Below are 24,925 nucleotides of genomic sequence, written 5' to 3'. Positions count from 1 at the left end.
CGACGGTTGTAGAAGGGTAACGCGGCCGTTATCGAACGCACGCAGGCGCCGGCCGCGCGGTTTGACAGAGGCAGCACCCCCGCGCCCCCCGAAGCGGGGCCGGGCCCTGCACCTGCCGCCGGCGGGGCTGGGGGAGCGGGGGCGAGGGCTCGTCCTCCCAGCGCCGCCCCCGGAGCGCGGGGCCGCCGGCTCTCCCGGCAGCCTGCTCCCCGCTGAGGGCCGCGCCGCCGCTCCCGCCCGAGAGCCGCCCGGCCCGGCGGCAGAGGGGCGCGGGGAGGCCGGGACCAGGCCGGGGCCCGGCCGCCGCCGCCGCCACCCCCTCGGTTGCGCGCGGCCCGTGTGCCGGCGGCCCAGCCGGGCCCCGCCTCGCCGCGCTCGCCAGGAGGGGCGGGGGCTGTGGAGCGACGGCAGCGAGCAGGCAGGCGCGGAGCTGCCCTTCCATAGGAGCCGCCATTAGCGCTGGGACCCGGTGACAGGGTCTCGGCGTCGGCGGCCGGCGCGGCGCGGGGAGCGGAGGCAGCCGGGGTGGGGTCCCCGTTTGATGGATCCCCGGATCGCCTGGTTCCAGCCAGAGCAGCTCGGCCCCTCGAACCGCCTGTGGATGCAGATCTGGGAGACCACGCAGGGGGTCCGCAACCTCTACTTCCAGCAGCAGCAGCAGGAGCAGCAGCAGCAGCAGCAGCAGAGCGCCCCCGCCGGGGCTGGCCCGGCCTCCCCGCCCGGCATGTACCGCGCCCCCCGCGCCGACCCCCAGCCCGACTTCCTGCCGCTCGAGAGCGCCAACAACCAGCACAACCGCAGCCACCACCAGGCCTCGCCGCCCCCGGGGGCCGCCGCCTGGGCCCGGCCCGCACGGGGGGGGCCGCCCGCCGCCGCCGCCTCCTCCGCGGCCGCCAGCAACAAGAGGAAGCGCGACAACAAGGCCAGCACCTTCGGGCTCAACTACAGCCTCCTGCTGGGGCCCCCCGGGCAGGGCCGGGCCCCCGCCCTGGGGGACGAGCCGGCCGCCCGGGCCCAGGCCGGCCTGGCCGAGCCGTTCTACACCGGCACCCCCTGGAAGAAGAGGAACTACAGCCAGGGAGTCGTGGGGTGAGCGGCCGCGGCGCCGGGACGGAGGGCGGGCGGGCGAGGGGGCAGCGGGCAGCGGGCAGCGGCCGGGCCTGGCCCCGGCACGGCCTCCGGAGGAGGCGGGGGCCGAGGGCCTCCCCGCCCAGGGAGTGCGGCCGCACGCCGGGGCCGGGCAGCAGTGGCGGGGTGGGGGACGCTGGGCCGCGGCACCTGGGGCGCGGCCGGGGCCCCGGACTCGGCGGGTGGCGCAGGGCGGACGGGCCGGGCCGGCGGGGGCAGTCAGTTGCAGCGGGCTGTCAGTTGCCCGGCGGGGAGCGGCCGTGCGCGCTCGGCCCGGCCCCGCTGGTGTCTGCCGGTATCCGTCGTCCGAGCGGCCTGCGGCGCCGGGCGCCCTGCCCTCCGGGGCCAGCGGCCCCGGGCCGGGCTGTGCGGCCAGCCGGGGCGGCGGCTCCTCGGGGACGGGGGGAATACACGCGTGCAGCGGCGGCGGGGAGGGGGGGCAGCGCCCGCCGGGGGTGCCCGTGTGCGTGCTGCTGGGGCGGGCACGCCTCACCGCAGGGGCCGGGAGCTGTCAGCCGGTACCGCGCCTCGCTCCGCCGGCAGCCTGCGGCTCGCTGCGCCCTTGTGCCGGGGTTACGGCCGCGGTTGCGGTGCTGGGGGTGTCGGACACCCCCGCTGCTCACGCAGCCGCTGCGGGGCCGGGTGAGGCGCTGAGCTGCGGGCCCCGCGCCCTGCCCTCCGCAGCCGCTCTGGGCAGCGCTTCTCGAGCTTTGGGCTGCCTGTGGGACACACGCGTAGCAGGAGCTGTAACTTAAAAAAAAAAAAAAAAATCTTTATCTGCCGCTGTTCAAAGGAAGCGCACAGACTGGGCGGTTACACCGGGAGCGTGTTTCCTGAGACCAGACAGAGAAGGCACGCACGCATGCTGGCACCCGCTCTCAGAAATAAACTTGCCTGCATGTGTAGAGCGTTATGGATTTCGGTATGGGATTGTTAATGGTTTTCATGGGTGTCTGACCGTGGAATGCGCGTGCTGATCTGAGTGTTTTGTCCCTAGTGTTTTTACCTTAGCTTAGGTCTCGTTGGTTGGTGTTGCACGAGCCCATGGAGATCAGGGGCAGGCAAACATGTATCTTCTGTGTACCCGAAAACTGTTTTGGAGCCCTCCCTCCACCTGTTTTTTAAACACCCTTTTGATATGGGTGATGCCCTGGATAAAAGACATTTAGTAACTTCTGTGTCTTTTTTTTTTTTTTTTTTTTTTTCCTAAGTTCATGCTTTTCAAAAGATAACCTTTACCTTGACCCGTTGCATACCCCTCCTCCCTGCAGCAAGAGCACGTTGACGTGTATTTGACTTGTTAAGTATGGATTTCTGGTGCGGTGCATGCAGGTGTAATACCCTTTCCAATCCTGCTCCTTTACAGACAAGTCTGGCTGGGCTCCAGGGTTCAAATGGCGGAGGTGTCTGGTGACAGCCGAAGGCCCGGAAGAGCTCATTTTAGCAATCCGTAATGATTTGGGTGCGACAGTTCTTGTGTGCCCAACTCGTACCTACTGGAAAATGTTGACTTCTTTGCCTTCTGAAGTTACCGTTCTCTAAGATTTGTCAACATGACTATTCAGATTTGCTGGTCGCTTTGGAAGACAAACTCTTAACCAGCCCTGGCTCCCTATTTTCATGCCAGCTCCTATGTTACCTTTGCTGCTGGGGTTATAATAATTCATAAAATGACGCTGCAGAAGTGCGCTATTTTAAGTTCCGTAGTCACTGTACATTGGAACCTTCCGTAACTTTCTTTGCATGACTTAATGTGTGCAAAACATACCAAGTACTGATTTTTTCTAAGTTAGTTTTTGGACTCTGTCTTCTAGCTTGTCACTTATTTACTTGAAGATTGAGGAACGTTTTCAGAAGTGCCTTTCTCTGTCTTGTAAATGCATAAACCTTTTCCCCGTATTGAAGATGTGGAGTGAGGGGGAAAGGGTGAGCTTCAGCAAGAGATTAATAGTAATGGTAATGACAAGTGTACCAAAGTATTCTTGCAAGGTGGTGTCTGTTGCTAGAGTAGAATTTTGGTTGAATCAGTTTTGGACTCCAAGTGCAAGCACGTTGTGGGCTATTTTTTGTTTAGTAGTATCAAAAAGTACTCAAATACGTTAGTCTACATTTGGCTTGACTGTCTGTTTTGTGGCATGTATTTCTGTGATGCTGAGATCAGTTTTTAGCTGTTTTCTTTGTTCAAAGCAGAGTAAGGTAGAGTGTCTCTTAGATGCACCCCTACACTGCTTTTCCTAAATTATGGGAGCGGAGTTTGCTTCTAAAAAGCTGTTCATTCCAAAGATATTTAGAGGCAGTTGGCTAACAGATCTTGAATGAGAAGTTGTGAAAACAATTCCTAAAAGGAGCCGAGGCCTCTTAGGAAAGCGTAGGAAACGCTTACGTCTTGTGAAGGTTGCAGTGTGAGCGGCTGGCTGCCGGCAAGGCCGCGTGAAGCCTCCCGTGTAGCTGCCTGTGCTGCGCGCTGAGGTGCTGCCGTCGCTCCCACGTCTAAGTTTCGTTTTAATGACTGTCTGTTGGAAGGTGTCTGTCTCAGGTCTTGAGACACCCAGCAGTAATATGGACAGAGAGGTTTGTATCTAGCAAATGAGGCTGTTGCTAAAGCAAATATTATAAATTAATTACTTCCAACATGAATTCCCAAGTTTGCGTTGACTAGTTCTGACAGTTATTGGGGGAAAAAGATACCTGCAGTTCTGTTGCAGCATTACTTGTGTGTTAACAGGTACCTTTTTCTTCCTTAATTGTTTCAATGCAAATTGTGAAAAAAAACAGTAAAGGCTCTCAATACTTTTCCCAATATCCCATCCTGTAATTTTGTGCAGTTAATCGCTTTAAATTTTCAGCCTTCTGAATACGACGGTGTTGTGGAGCAGTCCAGTTTTGAGACAGATGAGGCCTAACTTGCTGGCAAACGCAGCTGAGAGCTGACATGTGGCATTCATATTTCCAGTGCAAGGATGTCACTTGTCTGTACGGCTGTGCAAAACCAGCTCTGAATACGCAATTATATTGATCAGCTGTCTGGAAAAAGAGCCCAGTAACTTTTAGCTAGTTGGACAGTTTCTGTAAACCTGTAATAGCGTGTAGCTAGCTGTTTAAAGATTTAGGTAAGGTAAACATGTTGAAATAGTAAAGATCTTGGTTAAGAGCTGAGTATCTGTTCAGACAAATTTTTCGAGTTTTTTCTTTCCAGGTTTTTAATTTTTATTGAGAAACATACTTTCTTAGTTAAAGCTATTTATACATACAAAGAGATAACTAAATAATTAAAAAAAAAATCCCACAACGGTATTGGTTTTAATTTCAAGATAGGTTTCTTACAAAGTGTGCACAGTATTTGCTAACGTTCGCCAGTGCTGAAATACAGACATTCAACACGGGGCCAGTTTTTACCCCTCCCAGTTTAAAGGTGCTATCGTATACATCATATTCTGACCTGTCTTCAGTGTTTTCTCTTATTCTGAGTTTTCAGACTTGCAGTTCTATTAATAATGTAGATGTTTGCACTGTGGGTACTCTGTTCTGGCACTCTAACTTTGTGACTTCTGAAAGATCACTGTAAATCAATGGTCCAGTGCTGCCTGCAGGTTGCTTTGCACCAGTCGGATTCAGCCTGCGCATCTTAACATCCTCTGGGGACTTTGTCAGCGGACAGTACTGCTAAAAAGAACAGACAGCACAGAAAATGAATGAAAAGTTTTCCAGCATGTGTATGATGTTACTGTTGACTTAACGCATTTTTAATTGGGTTTGCCTTGTCAGGATAGTTAGTAGCAGAACTCAAGGACGCAGGAGGATCTGCAGGTTGGGGTTTTGGAGGGGATTCTGAGGATGTGTCTGTGTCCCAAGGGCAGCAGTAAGTAGTGTTAGAAGTGGCACAATTGAAGAGGAAGAAAAAGTATTTGGTGTACTGAAATGGCTGTTTTACAGCTTTCACTGAGTTTGGATGAGCCCAGCTAAAAGGTGACACAAGAGCTGCTGAAGCCAGAAGCCTTAAGTGTAACAAAACCCCAAAATAAAGACTTGCACGTAAGTTTGGCCTGTCTTCTGTTTCTGTGATTCTAGCGCCAAAGGAAAGAGCCCAGTTCATACGCCATTCCCAGGTAGGAGATGTGACGTTTGGGACTCTGCAGGGAGCTGGGTGGTTTTCAGAGGAATCTGCAGCCAAAGACCAGACCCTGATTAATATGTGAGTTTCAGGAGGAGAGTCTGTCATGTTCCTGCTGAGGAGGAACCTGGGTTAAATAGCAACCAGTGCATTTTGGAGTACTGAATGCACAGTTTTGAATTACTGATGGAAACTTTGCCGTGAAAGGGAGAGAATCCTGTCACCCCCAGAGGAGGGGTGTGCACATGGATGTGCAGGCACTCGCAGGCTGCTGAACTGGTTGGCACAAGATTGAGTAGGCTTCAGCTGATCTGATAGAAGAGGTCCCAGCATGTTGCCCAGGATTACAGAGGATACCATGAAATAAAATCGTAACTACTTTAGGAAGAAAATAGCTTAAAGCCATATGTCTTTGCTACAGAAATTCTCTGATGATTTTTTTTCATGTGAAGTTTGTCAGCTTCTCAGGTCTCTCAATCTCTTTTTTGAAAGCAGCTAAGTGCATTAAGGCAGGCACAAGCTCATTCTCCGCAGGCTTCCAGCTGACCGGAGGACACGTAGCTGCAGTAACTCAGTCTGCCTGAGACGACTTGCCCGGTGTCTCTTTAGCTCTTATTTATTTGCCCAGACCCTTGGATGGTATCAGGCATGGTAGCATGATTTCTACGCAGGTTGGAGCACAAACACAAAGAGCTGAGCGTAGCGTGAGCAGAGCAAGGATGTGTACCTGCAGCGAAACACCTAACTTAGGGAAATCTGGTAAAATCCTAATCAATTGTGTTGTTTTTCATCATGCACTCTTAGGTGCTTAAACCAAATGCGTGGGTGGTGCTTGGTTTGCTGTTGTATTACTTGATGCATACAAATGCTTCACAGAAGTGAAATGAGCACTTTTGTGCACAGGCTTCTGATTTCTCGTGAAACAACAATGAGGTGTGTGTGTGACTTCTTAGTACGTCTTCTGTTAGAGTAGTTGTGTGCATTTTGGATTTAGTGAAGACATGTACGTTAAAAGATAGGTTGCAGTTGAATTCGCCGTGTGCATCTCTCCTCGCGGTGTAGCTGGCTGTGTAAGCTGTAAGGCCGTGCAGGGATGTGACTCGAGTGCAAATCCTTTTCTTGTATCGGTCTGATAAGATCTGCCATGGCTCTGCGTCTGGTCCTGAGTCATGGCACAGCACAGTTCTGGCAGTACCCTTGTGACAGCCGGCGCCGCTCTCGAAGGTGGTCGGCTGGGGTTTGTGGAAGTGAAATCGGATATTTCCCCCTTGCCTCCTGTAGGAAGAAATCGCTTCTTTTGGAGGGGCTGGGAGAGAGGGGATGAAGGTGTTGGAGTCAAGGCGGTTTGAGGAAGCCTTTAGGAACCGTACTGTCAACGTTGTGTAACAGCACCATTTGAGCTTGCAGAGTTTTGGAAAGGTGCCAGCGTTTCGGCGTGTTTTGAACAATCCAGGGAGGACTTCAGAGGCCTGCTGGTTCCTACACGTGTGAGGAAACAGCGTGTGAAAGTATTCTTGTAAACTGTTCTGTTTTCTCCAGTTCTTATCTTCTGTTTGGGACTGGGGCACCTATTTACCTTGGAGTGGCTATATAAGGAGCAGAAGTTTGGCAGACTTTTTTTGGGAGATAGAGATGTCTATATTAAGTAATAGGAAGAGTATGTCGTTCCCTCTGGTGCGCTTGCTGATTCCGAAGAGCTGATACGTGCCTTCTGTAGCTGTGTGCTACGGAGAGGATCTACTCACCCTGAATCTTTACTAGTATTATATTAAACCATGTTGGGATTGTAGCTTTTCTTTTTTAATTGGCAAACTGTTAGTATCAGGTCAATTTTAGAAATCCTGAGATGTTATTGTTGGTCCTAGGGAACACAAATAGATGGAGACCCATATAATGAAAGCATATTGTTGCTTTTTTCTCTTCTTCAGTATTTTCTTTCAACCACCTTGCTGTCCTGGGTGGTTTCTATTCACTTATTTAAAGTTGGAGTATGAGGTCTGTTTTTTTACTTTGGAAATTTGTAAAACTTTGAAATGTGGTTTTGAAAAGTTGTATAGATAACCTTACTTTCAAAATAGGCAATAATATAAATACTTCCTATTTCTTTTTATTGACCTCATAATACAGTGACTCAGAATACATCTCTGAGTATGGGGTATGTGCTCCCAAAATAATGCGTATGCCAAAGTGTAAGAGGTGACTGTTGTTTCCAGGTTTTTTGTTTGTGTTGCATGTGATGTAAAGCAGTGGTTCCTGCCCTCTCTTTGCTGGGTGTCGGAGCTGGCAGCAGTAGCCAAATGCAGCCCAGAGCCTGCCTGGGTGTTTGAGAGGTGTGTGTGTGCTGGTAGGGATGTAGTGACATAGCCAGTGAAAATCTTGCATGGCGTGTTATACACAAATAAATACTACTGCTGTTCTTAGTAAGCAGTTGGCATGCTAATTCATTATTTGAACGTGCTGAGATTTCTTAAATCATATTTGAATATTGCTTTCTGTCCCTTTGCCTAGAAATTTGGGCTTAAGAAAATATTCCTGTAAGTAAGAAAAAGAGAGGAAAACTAGTGAACTGGGTGCAGGCTTCAGGTGTTTTTCCTAGGCTGCAGATAGCTTTACGGAAGGAGCAATTTGAACTTTAATCGTTTGGTAACTTTAACCTGCACTAGATAACGCAGCAGGAATTTTTTCCAGGAATACTATGAACTTATGATGTCAAAGCAAGAGATAGGTGTGGACTGAGGCGGCAGGACTCTTGTTTGTAAGTTTGTGCAAAAACCTCTCCTACAGATCTCTAGAGCCTGTTTAAATCCCTCCGATAACTTTGTACTGGCGATACTCGCGTGTTGCATCATAACCGTGCAATTGATGTCTTGGTATTGCTGCGTTCAGTACAGATCTTTTGATGCTAGCTGTCCCCGATGGTTATCTGCCTGACCCTTAAAGCTGTGTCACAAAACTTGTGTGCGACTGAGCAGCGCAGCCCGTGAGCGGGTTGCGTACCGCGGCTGCGAAGCCCCAAGGGTGGGTCGCAGGTAGGAGTTCCAGCGCAGCAGCCCGGTGCGAGGATCAGCTGGCTGCATACTGGGTCTGAGGATGTCTTCTGCCGGTACATCACCAGCATCTGTTAATTTTCTTCCTCCCCTGGTGACAATTAAGATTATTTGGCAGCCCTCGTTCCAGATCAGCCTCTCCGACAGTCTCGTAATGTCCTCCGTGGCATGAGAACTACGTCTGAATTATTCAAAAGCGGTGTGCAGCTAAAGAGGCAGGGTCTTGCTGCAGTTGCTTGGGAAGACTTTACGGTCTGGAACTCTCCATCACCATACTGTATTGCATACATCTTGCAATTTCCTTTACATTGCATTTTACAGGATTTTTACTGGAAAACAATGGTAGCAGAAACTTAGGATCAAAGTAAGTGTCTGTGCATTTCCACTCTTCCATCTTACCAGTGCGATTTATTACAGGGGAAGTAGCCAACACTGTATTGAAGATGCTGTTAGACAGCGTGGAGGTATTTCCTCCACGTTGCGATTCTGCGAGTAATGGGACATAGCAGTGGGCAAATGCAAGCGTTAAAGTCCTCTGGAAACTTCCGAATCAGGGCAATGAGGACAGTAGAGGAAGACGTGTGTAGGAGTAGAAGCATTTTCACTCAGTGTAGATTTGCTTCCAGGTAGATCTAAGTACACACGTTTAAAGTGTCATGTGCTTACAATTACTTTGTTTATGGTCCCAGTAATATCTGAAAGGACTGGGATTAACCAGTCACAAATTTCAAGGTAGATAAGCCCTTCGTATAATGCCGTACTGTAATTAGAGTAAGAATACCGCTAAAATAACAGCGTGGAGGGATATCTTGCTGTAGCCTGATGACTAAGGTGTTGATCTTGCTGTAATGTGTCAGTGGGTAGTCTGAAGACAGCCAGTCCTTAATCAAAGCTTGTTGACCTTGCCTGACCTCTTGGTGTTGTGATTGATCTAGACTGAGGAAGTGTGATAACATAACTTTCTTCTTTTCTTAAGTTTTTGTCTCACTCTGTTAATTTTTAAGCTATTCACTTCCTCTGCTACTTTAGGAACAACTGATATTTTCTTACATATTACGAAAAGCAAAGGGTTTTTTTGTTGTCTGGTTTTGGGGTTTTTTGTTTGTTTTATTTCAAGGAGATTGTTACAAAAAGCATACTCCTTTATGTGCCTTTAACTCCTTCTCTCCCTCAGTGAGATTTTGGCTTTTATCTAAAATAAGTGTGCATGTTGTTTTTGAAAATTGTGTGAAGTTTTGCCGTGGAGTTGCATGGTGGCTTTATCTCGGTGGTACTCCTGGTCGGCAATCTTTTCACAACTGTTGGTTAAAGTATTGAGTTAAACGTAGTGTGGGGAAGGAACTGCCTTGATTTGCATAATGAACGTGATTGCAAATCACACGGTCTTGGGCCCATATTGAGGCAGTTTGAAAAAATGAGGACCTGATAGTTTATTTTATTTAATTTTTACCTTGTTATGTCACACTCTTCAGTTGAGTGATTCAGCTGACGTACTTAAGGATCTTCTGTTTACTTAGCCTTCTGATTGTGTTTTGCAGTCGGTGGCTTACTCTCATTCATCTGTGGGGATTTTTCCTTGTAGTAGTCACACTTGGCAGGTACTCACAGGAGAAGATTTTCGTGTTGACTTTTTGCCTTGAAGAGCTAGTTCATTATCTGAGGTAAGCAGCTTCTTTACACACACCTCTGCTTCGAGCATCCGGTGGAAAAGAAGTTTGCCTCATCAAGCTGTTGGATTTCCTCTTTCTGGATCACTTTTGAGATTAGGCAGAAAGGACAGTGCTGTCTTGCTTTTGTTGCTGTGCACCTACGCTGCAATGGTTTTCTTATCTAAAATCTATCTAAATTTGAAGTAACTAGTGATCTTCTGAAGCTGCTCGTTACAGCTTGGCCAAATGTGGCAGAGCATGTACAGGTGGTAAAAGATAATGTTTCAGTGGCAGTAAGTAGCAGTGTCAGCTCCTGGCGTAGCAGCACCTAGGAGCAAACGAAGAGGATAACTGTGTAGTAACAAACTTCCTCTTGTGTAATGTGGTGTTTGCCTGTAGGCATTCAGTTACTGAATGTGGTATGCTGGAATAGTTCACTTAGCCTTTGCTCCTCTGAAGCGTACCTGCTTTAGGGATGCTGAAACCTCTTCTTTCTGGTTGCTGTTGATTCAGCAGTTTGCCGAGGTCGCAGCGACCCTCTTATGCTCCTCTGACAGCTGGTCTCCACTGCTGCATCCTCTGCTCGCTTTTTCTGGTATGCTATACACGTTTGCTTAATCTTCAGATTATTATTGAAATTATTTTGAGAGCAGTTTCAGTGGGTGAGTTGGATGGATCTTGAGCGGCTTTCTGAGAGCTCTGCACAGCCCCTCGTTCTCCATTTGCTGCTTTTGTCAGAAGGCTGCGCACGAAAGTGTTAATGCACGACATGCAGACGGTGTGAGGAGGCGTGCCGTGCTAGGGATGTCCCGTTCTGGCACTCACCTGCGTGATACTAGGCCTGGGTCAATTGTGAGGATTTAATTCTCAAACCTCTAGAAGTCCTTTTTTTTTTTTTTTTCCACTGTGGGCTGATTCTTTTGTCCTGATGTCCAGGCAGAACCTAGCAGTTGAGGTAGTTGCATGAAATGTTTTGTAGGTTACCTTTCAGCATATCTTGGTGTCTCTGAATTTTAAGGTTTTGGACTCTTGGAAAGTATTTCAGTGAAGTATTTTCTGGGCTTATGTTTTCTGGCATAGGTGCTAGCTGAAGCTTCAGGGGAAAGAAGAAGCCATTATTTGACCCACAGAGTTAGTCAGACAGAGACTGGCTTCTCCAGATATTTTGAGGGACGAGACCAATCACCTACACTGCAGAAGGAAGCACTTCTTCCCGTTCCTGATGTCAAAGCTCTTGAGTGCGCATCTCCATCACTGGGCTAACAGAGGTGACCTCAGGGAACATTGTTCTGTGATCTGCTGAGGCCTTGTCCTGTTTTGATGGTTGCTGTTTGCAGCTTTCCAGCCCGGAGTGGTGAGCGGGAGGAGGCTGGTGAGCTCTCCACAATGTTTTGCAGGTTGGGTGCTACTGCTCCTGGCCCGTGTTTTTTCTGGTACCCTTGTGAGTGGGGGTATCTGAGCACAGGAGGAAAAAACAGAATATGAACAAATAGTTTCTAATATATGCCTTTAAGGGAGCATATTACCGCATCGTGAGTCCCAAAATGAGTACTGCCTTGTTTAATCTGAACATAGTTCACCGTGCACACACCCTTGCTGTGAAGATAACACATGATTAGAGCAAGAAGTGACCTGAAACCGTCCTTGTACCCTGCCATAGTATGTGTGGTGGTTCTTCCTCCTCCCCTTCCTTCAAAATGCGCCCGCTCCACTGGCTTTTGAGGGTTTGCAAGTGAGAGGGAAAACTACTTCTGGAATTTGAATTTTGCTTGGGTATGACAGCAGCGCATCTGAACTTGTATTAGTATTGTAGTAGAATGTCACCAAGGTGCAGTAACAAGTAATAAATAAATGGGTGATAAGCTGGTTCTGGATGTGTGCTGAACAGCTGGAGTCGCTGTCCATTTTGCCTGGAGAATGTAAGTGTAACATACAAACTAACCTAAAATCCTTTCATAAGAAGTTTTGTTTTGAATACTTCTAATATGAGAGATGCAAACAAAGTGACTTATGGCTCACTTTTATATTCCTTGAGTGTTCCAAAATGCTATGTAAAATTCCTCCTATCAAAATAAAAAAAAAAAAAGCCACTCGAGACTGTGAATGTTAGAAAATGTTGGAAGGCTTTAGGAATCTGCACTGCCTTTCCAGGTAGCATGTTGGCACTTCATATTTAATTTGAAAATGCTCTTGTTCTGGAGCTGAAAAGGTATGAACAAACTGCAGCTGTGGCTAGTTACTGGACTTAATATTTCTGTAGTAAATTGTTTTAAGTTGGATTGAATGTGTTACTGAAGCAGAGCTGTTTGGAGGTTTATTCTGTTCTTGGTTCTTCTGCCGACGTGGCAGGTGAAGAGCAGGCCTGCCGCACAGATGGAGGCGAGGTGGCTTTCTGGAGTTAGCGCGGTGCCCTCTCGGTCTGCCCTGCCGTTTTGCAGGGACGGGTGTGAAAGCAGTACCGGCTGCAGGTGGGAACGTGGACTTCAGACAGCTTTTTGGCTTGGCTTTGAGGCGCAGGCGTAAGCCGGAGGTTGTCGTAGTGTCTCTCTTCCGTCGTAGGGACTGGCACGGGCTTATTTGGTGTGGACGTTTGAAAGTTTAAGTCAACTCTGGTGGAAGGAGACGGGAGTTAATAATTGCATCGCTCTCCTTCCTTGTGTTTAACTCCTCTTTCAAGTGAAATAATTTATCAAGTCATGAAGGAGAAGAATATTTGCCAGGCAGAACCCCCTGCGTGTGTGAAAGTGGAGGACTTTTCTCCGCTGTTCTCATTGTCAGAACACCTTGTTTGGAGCCCCGCAAGGGTTGCCTGGCTTCGCGTTGGGTGGCCTGCCACACGTGCAGCTGTTTTCGTGGTGACAAAGGTCTGTAGTGCAAGTTCCTGGCTCCGCTCAGAGCCTTCAGATGGAGATTTTTCTTCTGCGCACACGTTATCCGTTGGAAGTGCTCATCAGCCTGCAGGAAGCCTGTTAGTCTCGCCTCTGCCCAGACAGCACGTGGTGTCACTTATTGGCAGGTCACAGGCTGTTTACGTGATAATATTTACTACGCTAACAAATAGTAGCAGTATACTAGTGATGTGTAAAGAGCCAGCCTGATAGCTGGCTTTATGAAGAGAGAAAGGCGTGTTAGCTGACCCGCTGTGTCCCGCTGGTCTGGTTTAACAGTGACGCCGCTGGTGGGATTTGCAGAACTGCTCTCATACACTTTTAAACGCCGTTCTCCTACCTGTTGTGCCGGTGCGGAAGGGGTCAGGCCTACTCGCAAGCCTTGCGGGGATTTGCTGGCTGTAGCTTTTGTTCCCATCCTAACACAAACCCAAACGTTACTGTGTTACTGGGGAAGTTCAGCTAAAATAAATTGGACTGCTGCTGGTACTGGCAGTTACTTTTACTCGTTATTAAACTCTTGTTTAAAAAAGAACATATAAACTGTTGTTTGGTCTTTCTGAGTGAGAGCTTTTTAAGCAAGGGGAATTGGCAGGCAGAGGAATTACTGATTCCCCGCTGTAGGAAATAGATACTTTTAACTTCTCTGTGGTTTTAGCTGTTTGGAAATTTACCTCAAGTTGTAATTACAGAGTGTGTGAAGTGCATGCTAGCTGATGCACTTTAAACTTAAAGGCTTTTAAAAATACATATCTGTGTTTTAAATTTTGGGGTTGCGAACTGCATAGCTGGTCTGTATGCGTACCTGTTCCAGCAGACTGGTACTTCTCTACAAGTGAGCTAAAGAAAAACCTTGTGGTGGTATTTTATAGATGTCGGAACTACTGGTGTGTTTCAAGATTATTAGGTATTGCTAGAGCTGAAGCCTTTTGTTCACGGTGAAATAGAGCAGCTATTTCCCATCTCGCTCTTCCCACTTTGTTTTGCCTGCACAAAACCTTTCTCTCCTACTTCATCTTGTTCTTTTGTTAGTACTTTTTCTTTCAGCTAGGCTGAGGTAGCAGTTTCTCTTAATATTTTTTTTTTTTTCCCACTCCTCTGTTAGCAAAATGCATGCCTGCCTTTGGCAGCCCATCGCCTGGGAGAAGAGAGGCAGCGGACTCGGAGCACCTGCTGACAGAGACGGGAAGGAGGGATGCTGTGTAGATACTTCCCGGGGAAGAAATAGAAGCTGTTCCCACACACATAGTGATTCAGCTAGATTGTTTTTATGTACAGTAAGATTAAGAAAAATAAAGCAGTGGGAAGCAAGGGTACTTCTCAAAATGCTCTTTCAAGTTGGCATTTGATGTTTTTGCTGGAAAAGCTGTAAAAATAGAGAGCAAGGCTGAGTATGCATATGGCTTATGCAAAAAGCCAGTGGATCAGTTGCAGAGTTAGACTTAAGATTGCTTGCTGGTAGGACTCATTCAGGCATCTGATTGACGATTAAAGTTCAGTAGGACTTTTTTCCTCTCAAATGACAAATATTTGTAGGAAAAATTCTAGTTCATGTGAATTTATTTTAGAAGACAAGGCACACATTGCGGTTTATAAACACACAAAAAATGTTCGATTCTGTGTTGTCAGGAAGAGAGTCTCTCTTACATTACTTCTTGAGTAAAGAATATGCTTGGGACTTTTGATGAGAAATAACCTGAATCAGTTTAAAGAAGATAGCATTTGTCTTGATTGAAGCAAAGGATCTATTAAAAAAAAACAAAAAAAAAACCAAAAAAAAACCCCAAAAAAACAAAAAACCAAAAAAAACCTGAAAAGATGGAGATGACAATTTAAATAATTGAAAAGAACTGCCCACGTTGCTGCTTTCTCCTATGTTTTAATGTCTCGTCTACCCTTTGGCTGTTTCCATAAGACAGTACAATTTTAGTGTTTTTTCTGATGCATTTAAACCAATAAATTAATGTTAAATCCAGAACATAAATAAAAAGCTACATTAATTTGAGGATTTTGGAGGAATGGGTGTTGATTAAGCAGAAAGAATAGGGGGCTATACCATATGTTTTCAAATATTTGCACAGGATAGAAATTTTAGGTCTCTGTAATATACGTTTGTGTGGCATCTTTTTTTGCTCCACAGCATTTGAAGAAATAGGCATAATTGGTCTGCCACAAATTGTTGACGTGAACAGATTAACTCCATTCAGAAAAGTGTTTTCAGGCTCGCTACCAGAGTGATTAGATTAATCCCGAAAGACGTTAGTCCTGAAAACAAGATCTGATTTCCTGAGTCATTTACCTGTTTGTGAAAATTTTGCCCTCCCTCGGTCCTGAAAGGCAATTCCATTAATTACTCAGCAGACGACAAATGCGAGTGGGAAAGGTCGAGCTGTTTGTGGGTGAATACTGAGAGCTACTGGGGTATCGCTTGGTGGCTGGAGGTGGTCTTCTGGATGTAGGTACGTCGCCTGAAGGTGCGGCTTTCCACCCCGTGCTGTCGGGTGGCAGTGGCGGCCGCCGCCGCCCTCGGGGGTTCCTCTTCATGCCCGCCACTACGCTTTGGAGAGGCTGGCTGCCTTAGCTGACCCGATGGAGGAGGTGGGATTTAACCTGGCTAACTTGCCGTGGAGGGATTAGGCGGCTGGTGTGATCCTGTTATAGCAGCCCGTGCTGCCAGGAGCGGTGACAAACACCTGGGCTGTAGTGGAAGGGGCTTTGCTCTTTGCAAAGTGAAGCTTTCTGTTTGCATCTCGGGAAACTGCTTTATACAGTAGATACCCTGATTTTTAGTGATGTTTATTGGTCGTATGGCAGTGGAATACCTGTTTGTTCATGTCTGTTTTTACGTAAACTGTGAGAAGATCTCTGTGAAGGTGAACTGAACTGAACTGAACTGAAGAAAAATGTGTGTGATCCGAAACCCAGCTCCTTAAGCTTTCCTGGTTTTGTCAGGTTACTGATACGGACACCTTTTGGGGTGTTTCGTTTTCGAGCTCCCACAGGGCATGTGTGGCTTAAAATATGGCTACTATCACCTGTAATATATTGGTATGGTTCAGTAGCTAAGGATATAAAAAGTGACCGTCAAAGTCTCTGAGGCTTTTGAAAATTGTTTGCTTTATTCTGCATGATTTTAGTTCCTTGTGAGGACTGATGTACCAGTCACCACAAAACTTAACTGCCTATTAAATCACCTGCAGACGCAGTGAGGTGGTGTTTCAGTAGCTTAAAATTGAGCAAATATTAAAAGAATTTGTCTGCTACAGAGGCCCAGGTGGCAGAGAGAGGACCTCTGCAGATGCTGCGTATTTACAGTTCCCTTCACCACTCTGATGTTTGATTTTGCTTGAATTTGTAGGTGGGAAAAATAATTTGTGTTCCTTACAGTATCTGCTGTTGTTCATGCTTCATAATTCAACACGTGTAGATGGTAAGAGTAATCTAGAAATTATTTTGTTAAGCTTGTGGGAGATTAATGTTAAAATTGAAAGTTGATTTGGGAAACTGTTGGATTCCCTGTCTTGTGTGAACATCACTTTAAAAATAAATATTGAAAAAAAATTGAGGAGGAGAGAGAGGATTGGGCTCTCTGTACCTTTCCTTTACCTTAGTTACCATTTTGTTCAAAACTGCTTCAGGACCAAACAGGTCGCAGGTGGGAGGGAGAAAAACTTTGTTTAGGTCATGAAACTTCTGAGGGATCAGAATTTCCTGCCATTATTATTATTATTATTATTTTTAATAGTTGCAAAAACAGTGCTATCTTTTCCTTAGTAAAAGCCCGTGGGAAGCTTCAAACTGAAGTTGTTGTCTCTGCTCCTGTGTAATGCTGGTTTTCCTGTCGGGAGTGGAGGAGCGGATGCAGTTAGGACTGTTAAGCGTTGGTGCTTTCAAGAAGCTAAAATACCTCAGGTTCCTCCTTCACATTCTTCCCCAAAGACGATTATAAACCTGAAATTCAACAATATTTCTTTGTTGCCTTTCATTATTTTTTTTTTCTCCCCCACCTCCTGCCTTGCCCTGCAGAGTAACCTTAAAATGGTAGGGGCAACTAAACACTGTCCTCTAGGAATTATTCACCCGAAGAAAATTCAGGTACAAAAGGCGTATTTGGTGGTACAGGGGTACACTGCAAGTATCCCATCCAAGTGAGGATGTAAAATCAATAAACTCTTCAGTCAGAAGCGCTTCATCTTCAAGCACAGAGTTTGGGAAGGCAAAAGCAATCTGTGTGTTTATTGCTTGCTTGTGCCCACCGTCCGCAGAGCTTCTAAATAATTTATATTTTCATCATCCTGAAAACGAAGCTTCCTTCAGAAAATGCTGCCAAAAAATAAATTGTAGTGCACAAGCACTATATGATTTTTTTGCATATGGTTAATATCCGTTGTTTTAAATTATCTTCAGTGATGTTGCAAATAGTGTTCCCTGTGCAAGGGAATATGTATGCCCAAGGCAGAGGAGACTCTTTGGGGTGGATGAGCAGAATTTTTAACCCAGTCATCTTTAACAGTTGGAGCAGAAGCTGTGGGTAACACCCTGGTGAGAGAAATTAGAACATGTGTGCCTGCGTAATTTCTCCTGTGAAATGAAGAGTGAAGAAGAGCCAGAGGAGAGTGGAAGTCTAACACAATTCCAGAATGACAAAAGCAGGAAACTTTTCAATTAAAACTTACTACTCTGGTTAGTATAATGCTGCGTGCTGGCACGCAAATACAACACTTAACTGCTTAATCCTGTGATTAGGCAAACCCAGTCAGAATTCTCTTCACCTCGCTGGCTGCTCAGCTTAGCAAGCCTGCGCTCTGCTCCTCAGCTGCTTGGGGCAGGCAGGGAAGGTCCAGGCCAGTCCCGCTCGGGGCAGCCGCTGGTGTGGCCGGCGAGCGCTGGGCATCGGTCGCGTTGGGCTGGCTTTCTCCGAGCTGCTGAAATCTGTGAGCACAGTGGGCTGGCCACTTAGGCTGCACCGGGATGCCAGTGCGGAGAAGTGAAATTTGTGGTAGCTCCAGTTGTGTTTCGTGAAGCAGCGTGCGTCCCAGGATCGCTCCTGGTTCCTGTGCTGGACGTACGGCAGTAGCGTATTGTGCTGTAACGCACAGCGTTCCGTAGTGCTTGCCTCTGCGCAAAGGCTGCGCCTTTTCCCCCAGGTGGTGTGGGTCTGGCAGGGTGGGGTTCCGTGATGTTATGGTGGGATGTCCTCCGTGTGATGACAGCTTTTGCAGCCATACTTTCTTTTTTAGTGATGCATCAGGTAAGCCTAACAGACACTATAATCCACCAAATTTAGCTGCTTCTCTTCTCTGTAATTCTGTCTTGTCTCTGAAATTGTGATGGAATCAGCTTACCGAGCTTGGAAACAGGGTGTGATGCAGCTAGAACTTTGTTTTCAGTCATACTCAGAGAAGGTGTAAGAGACAGTTTTATTTTTCTTTTCCCCACGTGTTAAGATTTTCTCAAGTTCAGGACAAAGACCCTCTCATGTACTGCTGCTTCCTGTAATAAGTACAGTAAACTAATGCTCTTACGCGTTGCAGGGAGCTCTCTCCGTGCATCCTGAGTAGGTCTTGGGTGTTGGTCCGCCTCAGTGTGACTCTAAAGCCAAGTGAAATATCTCTCCACAGTGGAATCAGGTTTATTACAGTGTAATTTCCTTCTAAAACCGAGTCTCCTTTTAAGGACTTTTATCTAAAATAACTAATGAATGTAATGGCATTAAATAATAAAGTACTGTTATGATGCCAAAAATAACTTCTTGGTCTCTTTGATCTTCATTTTGGCTAAAGATATGAAATTCCACTAGAGACTCTTGTAAACAGACTCCATTAATCCAAACAAATTGTTGTGCAAAACAGCTACTGTAATAGATGTTGATGAAGACAGTGAATAACCTTGAGTTTTAATTTTCAATACAGCTCGAGTTAACTCCACATTAATTGGAGTCACGCCTCTCAGCCGTGTTGTACGGCTCTGAAATCTGTGTGGCTACTTCTCTTCATCTTGGCTTTAATTAATCATTCTCTTCCTTCTTGGCAGCAGCCGTTACTGGGCAGGGAAATACGGTTCCAGGTGTAGTCTCGAGCCTTCACGGCGTCTGCCGGCCTCCTGCGTGCCGTGGCTCTGCAGCGCAGGCGGTCCCAGCAGCACGGAGCATGGGGCAAGTGAAACGCAGATATGTCTGTAGTATTTCCAGCTGCTCTGCTGGTGGGGACTTTCTCTAGTAGTCTTTAAGCCTTTCTTGTATCATCAAAAAGGTTAAAATTTCTTTTTTTTCTACATCTGCATTGTTCAGTAACATTCAGTGCATGCATAATGTAAGTTTCTGTGTGTTTGCATGCTGCTTTATTTTTTATTTTGCCGTAAAGCTTTACATGACTATCTAAGAACAAGAAGGATCCCATTTAAAGAGAGGCAGACGTGTGGTATTGATGTTTCGAAAAAGAAATACATCTGGTTCTGACAAGACATCATTATTTTATGTGCTTCTAAAGGATGTACCAATGGATGTAATTATCTCGATTAAGAGTGTTGGTGGAGTTAATAAAGAGAAGTGCCCTGAGAACTGCAGCGTCTGTATGGCTTGGCCCTGTGTGCACTTTGGGGACCTCATTTCTGATTGCCTTGTTCTTTCAAAGTTCTCAGATGGAGCAGGGGAACAATTAACTCCTGTAAAGCAGAAGCCCGGGAGCAGCTGGGACCAGTAATGACGGGCAGTATGGATTTGTGCTGTGCTATACGTGAGTGTCTCCCCAGGGATAGTCCCTCGGTGTTATCCCAGCACGTCTTGTGCTGGTAAGTGCCCTGAGATAAGGTGGTACTGCTCCTCGTGGCACTCATTGCACACGTGCCCTCATTCTTACCTTGCTAAAACATTGCTCTGGGGCAAATCTTGTACCTCGTGCATGTAACCAGTCTGTTCCAGCTGGTCTGGAGGAGCACAGGCAGAAACAGGGCTGTGTTGCTGGATCAGTTCCCCGCGATGGAGCCCACAGAGAAGTAAAGAGTTTGCCAGATGTGATAGGAAGCCTTGGGCTGGCTTCCAGATCTTCCTGTAAGCTGGTTCACCAGTGCTCAACTTGTCCTTTACTGCGTACTTCTCATCCGAATTCCATTTCTGCAATGGGAGGATAGCTGTAAGAAGGTTTAAGTGCCAACACGCTGAACAGCGGTGAGGAATAGAAGAGCAGGAGATGGCTGGGAAGCCAAAGGCGAGGGAGTCTGTGCCCGTGTAAGGGATGGCAGTGGTGCTTTGGAATGTGCGCGTTAACCCCAGGTTGTAAGCTTCCAAGGAAAAGCAAGAAAGCTGCCGTAGGAGGAGGTAAGAAATTTCCTAGCAACGTCAAAATAAATGCTCAAAACAGCATTTATCCGTGTGAATATTGCAGCTGCGTTGTTCAGAACATCCTTGTGGTACCTGAGATGTGCGTGAACAGGGCTTGGTGCCAGCGTGGCAGTGATGGGGGGAGAGGAGGGGAATGGCACCTTGCGGGTTTTTTTTGGGGGGGGGGGGGGGGGGCGGGATTCCAATAAATGCTCAGTGAAAAGTAATGTAAATATTTTATTCCTCCGCCTCTGAGAGACAGAAGCGTGTGTTGTTCATAACGCTGCAGTATCGAATAACATAATGCAGATGGTTTGAGTTCTGTCCCTTCCCTGACTCTGGTAAACGCAACTTTCAAATATTTTAATCTGTTTTTTTGACACCTGTGTACAACTTCCAGTTATTAACATTTGATTTATTTAAGTGTGGCATGCGGTGGGGAATTACTGGATTCCACATCTCATCTAAGGGCTTAATAAATTGCTCTCTTCTGATGGTCCCTCAGAGCTTTAAGGAGAGATGCCGTTGTACTTGGTAACTAGAAACAGGACATTTTTAAAAAATAACTAGCTGTTACTGCAATGGTCGTTGCAGGAAACAAATGAAATCAATTTAGCTACTCTGCGCCAGAGTTCCTCTGAATTTTGTTGGAATTTAAGGGTTGTGTCTGTTTTTCTTGAATACATTGTTAGTCAAAATGATGGTGTGTTGATGATATTACAGCAGCACAGAAATTTGTGGCGCTGTATGAAGACATTTTTATTTCAGCTCTAATCACAGGCAATCTAAACAGAACTCACTGGCTGTGAGAAGCACATATAGTGTGGTGAGCTGTCAAATCCACGGGTTACCTGTCTGTCAGTCACCGCTCCGAGCCGTTGCCGCTGCGCGTGTACCGCCTGTTTTCCTGCTATGAGGAGAGAGTGTGTATTTAGTTTGTGTTTTCTCTAAGCAGTAACAGCAGCAGGTTTTCTAGCTCTAGCACTGGCACAATTACCATCAACGTTTTAAAAGCTTGCTACTGGATAGAGACCAGCGCCCGAGGCCACCTAGCCGGTGCCAAGGGCCTGACTGGGAAGCGCTGGCCGAAAAGCTCCTGTTTACGTTTTTGCGAAGTGTGTACTCGGAGCGTACAGCTGCGTTGGTGGTTGAAGACGGAGCCATTTCTCTGTTATGCTGGCATTAAAACACAGAGCGTGACTTCAGTGTGAACTGAAAGCGCTCGGATGTAGACTAGCTTCTGCACTTTCAGCAAATGCAGCACAATATTGACCTACGGCATAAGAAACTAACATGAAACGAAACATTACTAAGTGTTGTGAATCTGCATTTATTTTTTTTTTAATTGCATGCTACTCTTAAACTGCCCCTTGACTAAGTAGGTAACTAGGAGCTTAAAAAGCACAATTGATTGAAGTAGTTGGTATTTCATTTTCCTGACTTTCTGTTTTGTTTTTTACTTTTTTCTTTTTTAGTCTTCATGAAGAAATCATTGACTTTTATAAGTATATGTCTCCCAGACCTGAAGAAGAGAGAATGCGAATGGAGGTGGTGAACAGGATAGAAAACGTCATAAAGGAACTCTGGCCTAACGCAGATGTGAGTAGGACGCTCCTCCATGTGTTAATATAAAAAAGTGACATTTTTTGCCTGGTTACTTTGTGAAGTATCGGATAATGAAAATACTGATTATTTTCCATATTTAAAAAAAGATGGATTTCTGGTCAAGTGAGAGAGATGATCTTTATTTCTAGAATAATACAGGTCAACATTCTCTATCATGCGTAGGAACAAAGACAAGCTAGACCTGCTGTAGTCAAAAGGAAAGGGCAAGAGGAGTGGCAACGTTTGGTTTCATTAATATTTATTTACTAAGATTAATGGGAACATTTCAAGCATGCATGCATGCTTGTAAAATATTATTTTATTAAAAAAAATATTCTGAAACTTGTGGCTTGGCTGCCAAAGTCTGTAGCAGGGCTTCTCGTCCGAAGACCTGCTGTCTTGAATAAGCGTATTGAGGTGGAGTGCCAGCAATGCCATGTTCTGTAGGCCGTGCTGTTTTTAATGGGCAGTTCAACTGAACTGAAATACCTTACAAATGTAAAGGAACTAGGTTTTTGGAGAGGAAGAAACAAGTCTGTAGATCTCTTCTCCCTGTATTTATGTATTGGATGTATAGTGCCTCTAATGCCTTTTTTTCCACCAAAGATCGGTTTTTGCTAGTACTAGATTCAGTCGAAACGAGAGTTTCTCCTGTGCAAAGCGATGCTTTTTTTTTTTAATAAAGGTTGAACTAAAGAGAAGCTAGAGAAGTTGTTTTTACAAGTTGAGGTGGTTTTATGGGCTTTTACAACTTAAGGATTGGATTTTTAGCGTAACTGAATGTAGTTTAGTTGTATCTCTCTGCTAACGTGGCGTTCATTTCCAGACCGCAGATTTGTAGCCGAAGTCATCTTATCTGTAGATAACAGTAGCTGAAAATAAGGGCTGGTTAGCCAGAATAGCAAACCCAGTTCAGACAGACGAATCTTTCGTATAAGGAATGCTCTTTGATCCTGCCACGGTAGAAGGTAGTGCTTTGACATGAGTGACTTAAACTCAGCGTTTGTTTCAGATCTTCTTAACCTGTTTTTTGGAGTGTGTTTTTAGAAACTGGCAGAATATGACAGAGTACGAATTCTGTATCAGCTGTATGTATGTGGTGTGTGGTTTTGTGTGTAAAGCGCACTCAGGTTTTCAAGGCGGTTCCCGTTGTTACGGACAACGCATTAGTGACATACAGTACAAAGGAGCATGCTCCACTTGGTGACGGCCGCCTTTGCACAGTTACGGGGAGTCGATGGAGTCGGTACTACCCGCGGCTGGCGATTCTCTCTGAGCACAACCGATAACCTTCCAAGGGAACTGTGTAAGGGACTTCAGCATCTCACGGGTGGTGTGCAGCTCTCCTCTAACCCAGTGAGACAGTGTTGTAGGCACTAGCCAAGAGCAGGAGCGCTGGGCTGCCAGTCTGACAGGCAGGAGTATAGGAAGCAGTGCGGGTACAAAACAATTCTTACTGTGGTACACCCTGCCAGAGTCTTGGAGTAGGAGATTTCACGAGCATGACTGGTTGCCAACCACGGGGCTTAGCTGTAACGTGACGGAGAAGCAGCATGCACCGCGCAGTTGACAACTGAGGTTCACTTTCCAATTAGTGCCAGTTAAAACTGCTGTCACTGACTTTCTTAGCTGTTTTTGAAACTGCTAGAGAGCAAGAGCGTGCCAGTTCCTTTTTTTCAAGTCAGTAGCTGCTCTTCAAAGCCTAACTCTGCATTTTGTCCGCTGTTGTTGTGTCGAGGAAGAATTCTCCGCTCCTGTCCCTTCAGTTTTCTGAAGGCTAGAAGGAAACTGAACGGTGACAACAGCACGCTGGATTATAGCCTGGAAATCCCTGTAATGTTATTTTTCTAATACTTACTTTACAGATCTGCTTGGGAACTGAACTGCTGAACTCAACTGTGTTTGACTTTGACAGTCCTTTTTTTGTCATTTTCCAGTACTTTGGGTTAATCACTAACCTTTTGGAAATCTGTGTTTAGCTGCTTGTAAGATTTAATTCTGGAGTACATGCTCTGAGAAGGTGGACTGTTATCTGGTCCAATGTCCTCAGCTTAGCTGTGGTGTACAGTGACAAGTTAATGTTTAAGCTGTTCGTTTTGAGTCATAGACATAGCCAATCCAACTAAAACAAACTTGTTAGACACACATTTAGTTTGTAGTTTCTCACTAAAGACATAAGAAAGACATACTCTATAAAAATCAGACACTAAGAAAGAGACACCAAGAGTGTCTGTGTGCATTTTTTCCTGTTCCACTTAGGAAAAGGCTGAAAAAGCAAATGGGGGGGGGGGGGGGTAAAACTAGGTATCCAAAACTGTTGCTTTATTTATAGAAGTTAGCAATTGTGTCATTTGCTCCCTTACTCAAGGGAATGTGCTTAGAAGGAAACATTCCTAGTAAGTGAGAACTGTTCTTGGCATCCGCAAGGCTCTGACCATAAGAAAGGCTTTAATTACACTGAAACCAAACAACCCAAAATGTTAAATGAAGCATTTCAGGATGAAGTTTTTTGACCAGTTGAATGTGAAAATTTGACTATCGAATGAATAAGTACTCACACAGTGGGATTTAGGAGACATTTGTCATCATGTCCTCAGCTTTGTGTCTGAGTATTAGGTGGCCTTGTCGATCTGAAGAGAGGTAAGGTTGCGTACTTCATGCACATGAGTTACGAAAAGACTGTGACTGGGAATAGAAATAGACAGATGAACTCTATTTAGTTTGAAACTTCAGAAAATTCTACTTAATGGAGTAGGAGCAAGAGAAATTTAATTTGGTTGTGGATAGATGTTTTGTTTTGATGGAGGGATTTTGGTAGCAAGGACTTGCCAAGCTTTTGTGGGTTTCCAAGCGCTGTTGTGCATAGTGAGGACACCCTTGGACACATCCAGTAATTAAAGCTCCTTCAGGAACTTTGGAATTGAATATGAACAAGTTTGCAGAAATGTAGGGTAAATAGTAACAACGGCATAGAGCAGCAGGAGTCCATTGCAGTACTGTGGCCTTAAATTATCTTAGGCATGCAAATACATCCCTGTCCGTAGAACACAAACATCAGCAGCAGAGTTGGCACACCACAGAGACTGATGCCGAAGTTACAGTAGTCTCCTGTATTTGGGATGCTTTAAATATGTGTGTGGCTGCAGAGCTTCAACAGGTTAAACTGCGATTCGGTAATA

General features: G+C 46.0%; 1 protein-coding gene across 1 annotated transcript in view; it reads left to right on the top strand.

The window, feature by feature from the left end:
• Positions 1-421: 421 nt before the first annotated feature.
• The window catches only part of TENT4B (terminal nucleotidyltransferase 4B), a 42,749-nt gene continuing 18,245 nt past the window's right edge, over positions 422-24,925 (top strand). Inside the window, exons 1-2 of the mRNA XM_086757921.1 lie at positions 422-1,089; positions 21,617-21,740. Of these exons, the coding sequence (XP_086614047.1) occupies positions 542-1,089; positions 21,617-21,740 (672 nt within the window). The 5' untranslated portion in view covers positions 422-541. The remainder of the gene's footprint in view (positions 1,090-21,616; positions 21,741-24,925) is intronic.

The sequence above is a fragment of the Chlamydotis macqueenii genome, chromosome 13, assembly GCF_036417535.1.
Source record: "Chlamydotis macqueenii isolate bChlMac1 chromosome 13, bChlMac1.mat, whole genome shotgun sequence".
Lineage (NCBI taxonomy): Eukaryota > Metazoa > Chordata > Aves > Otidiformes > Otididae > Chlamydotis > Chlamydotis macqueenii.
The sequence above is the reverse complement of the archived record's forward strand: the minus strand, read 5'-3'. Positions and strand labels throughout refer to the sequence as shown.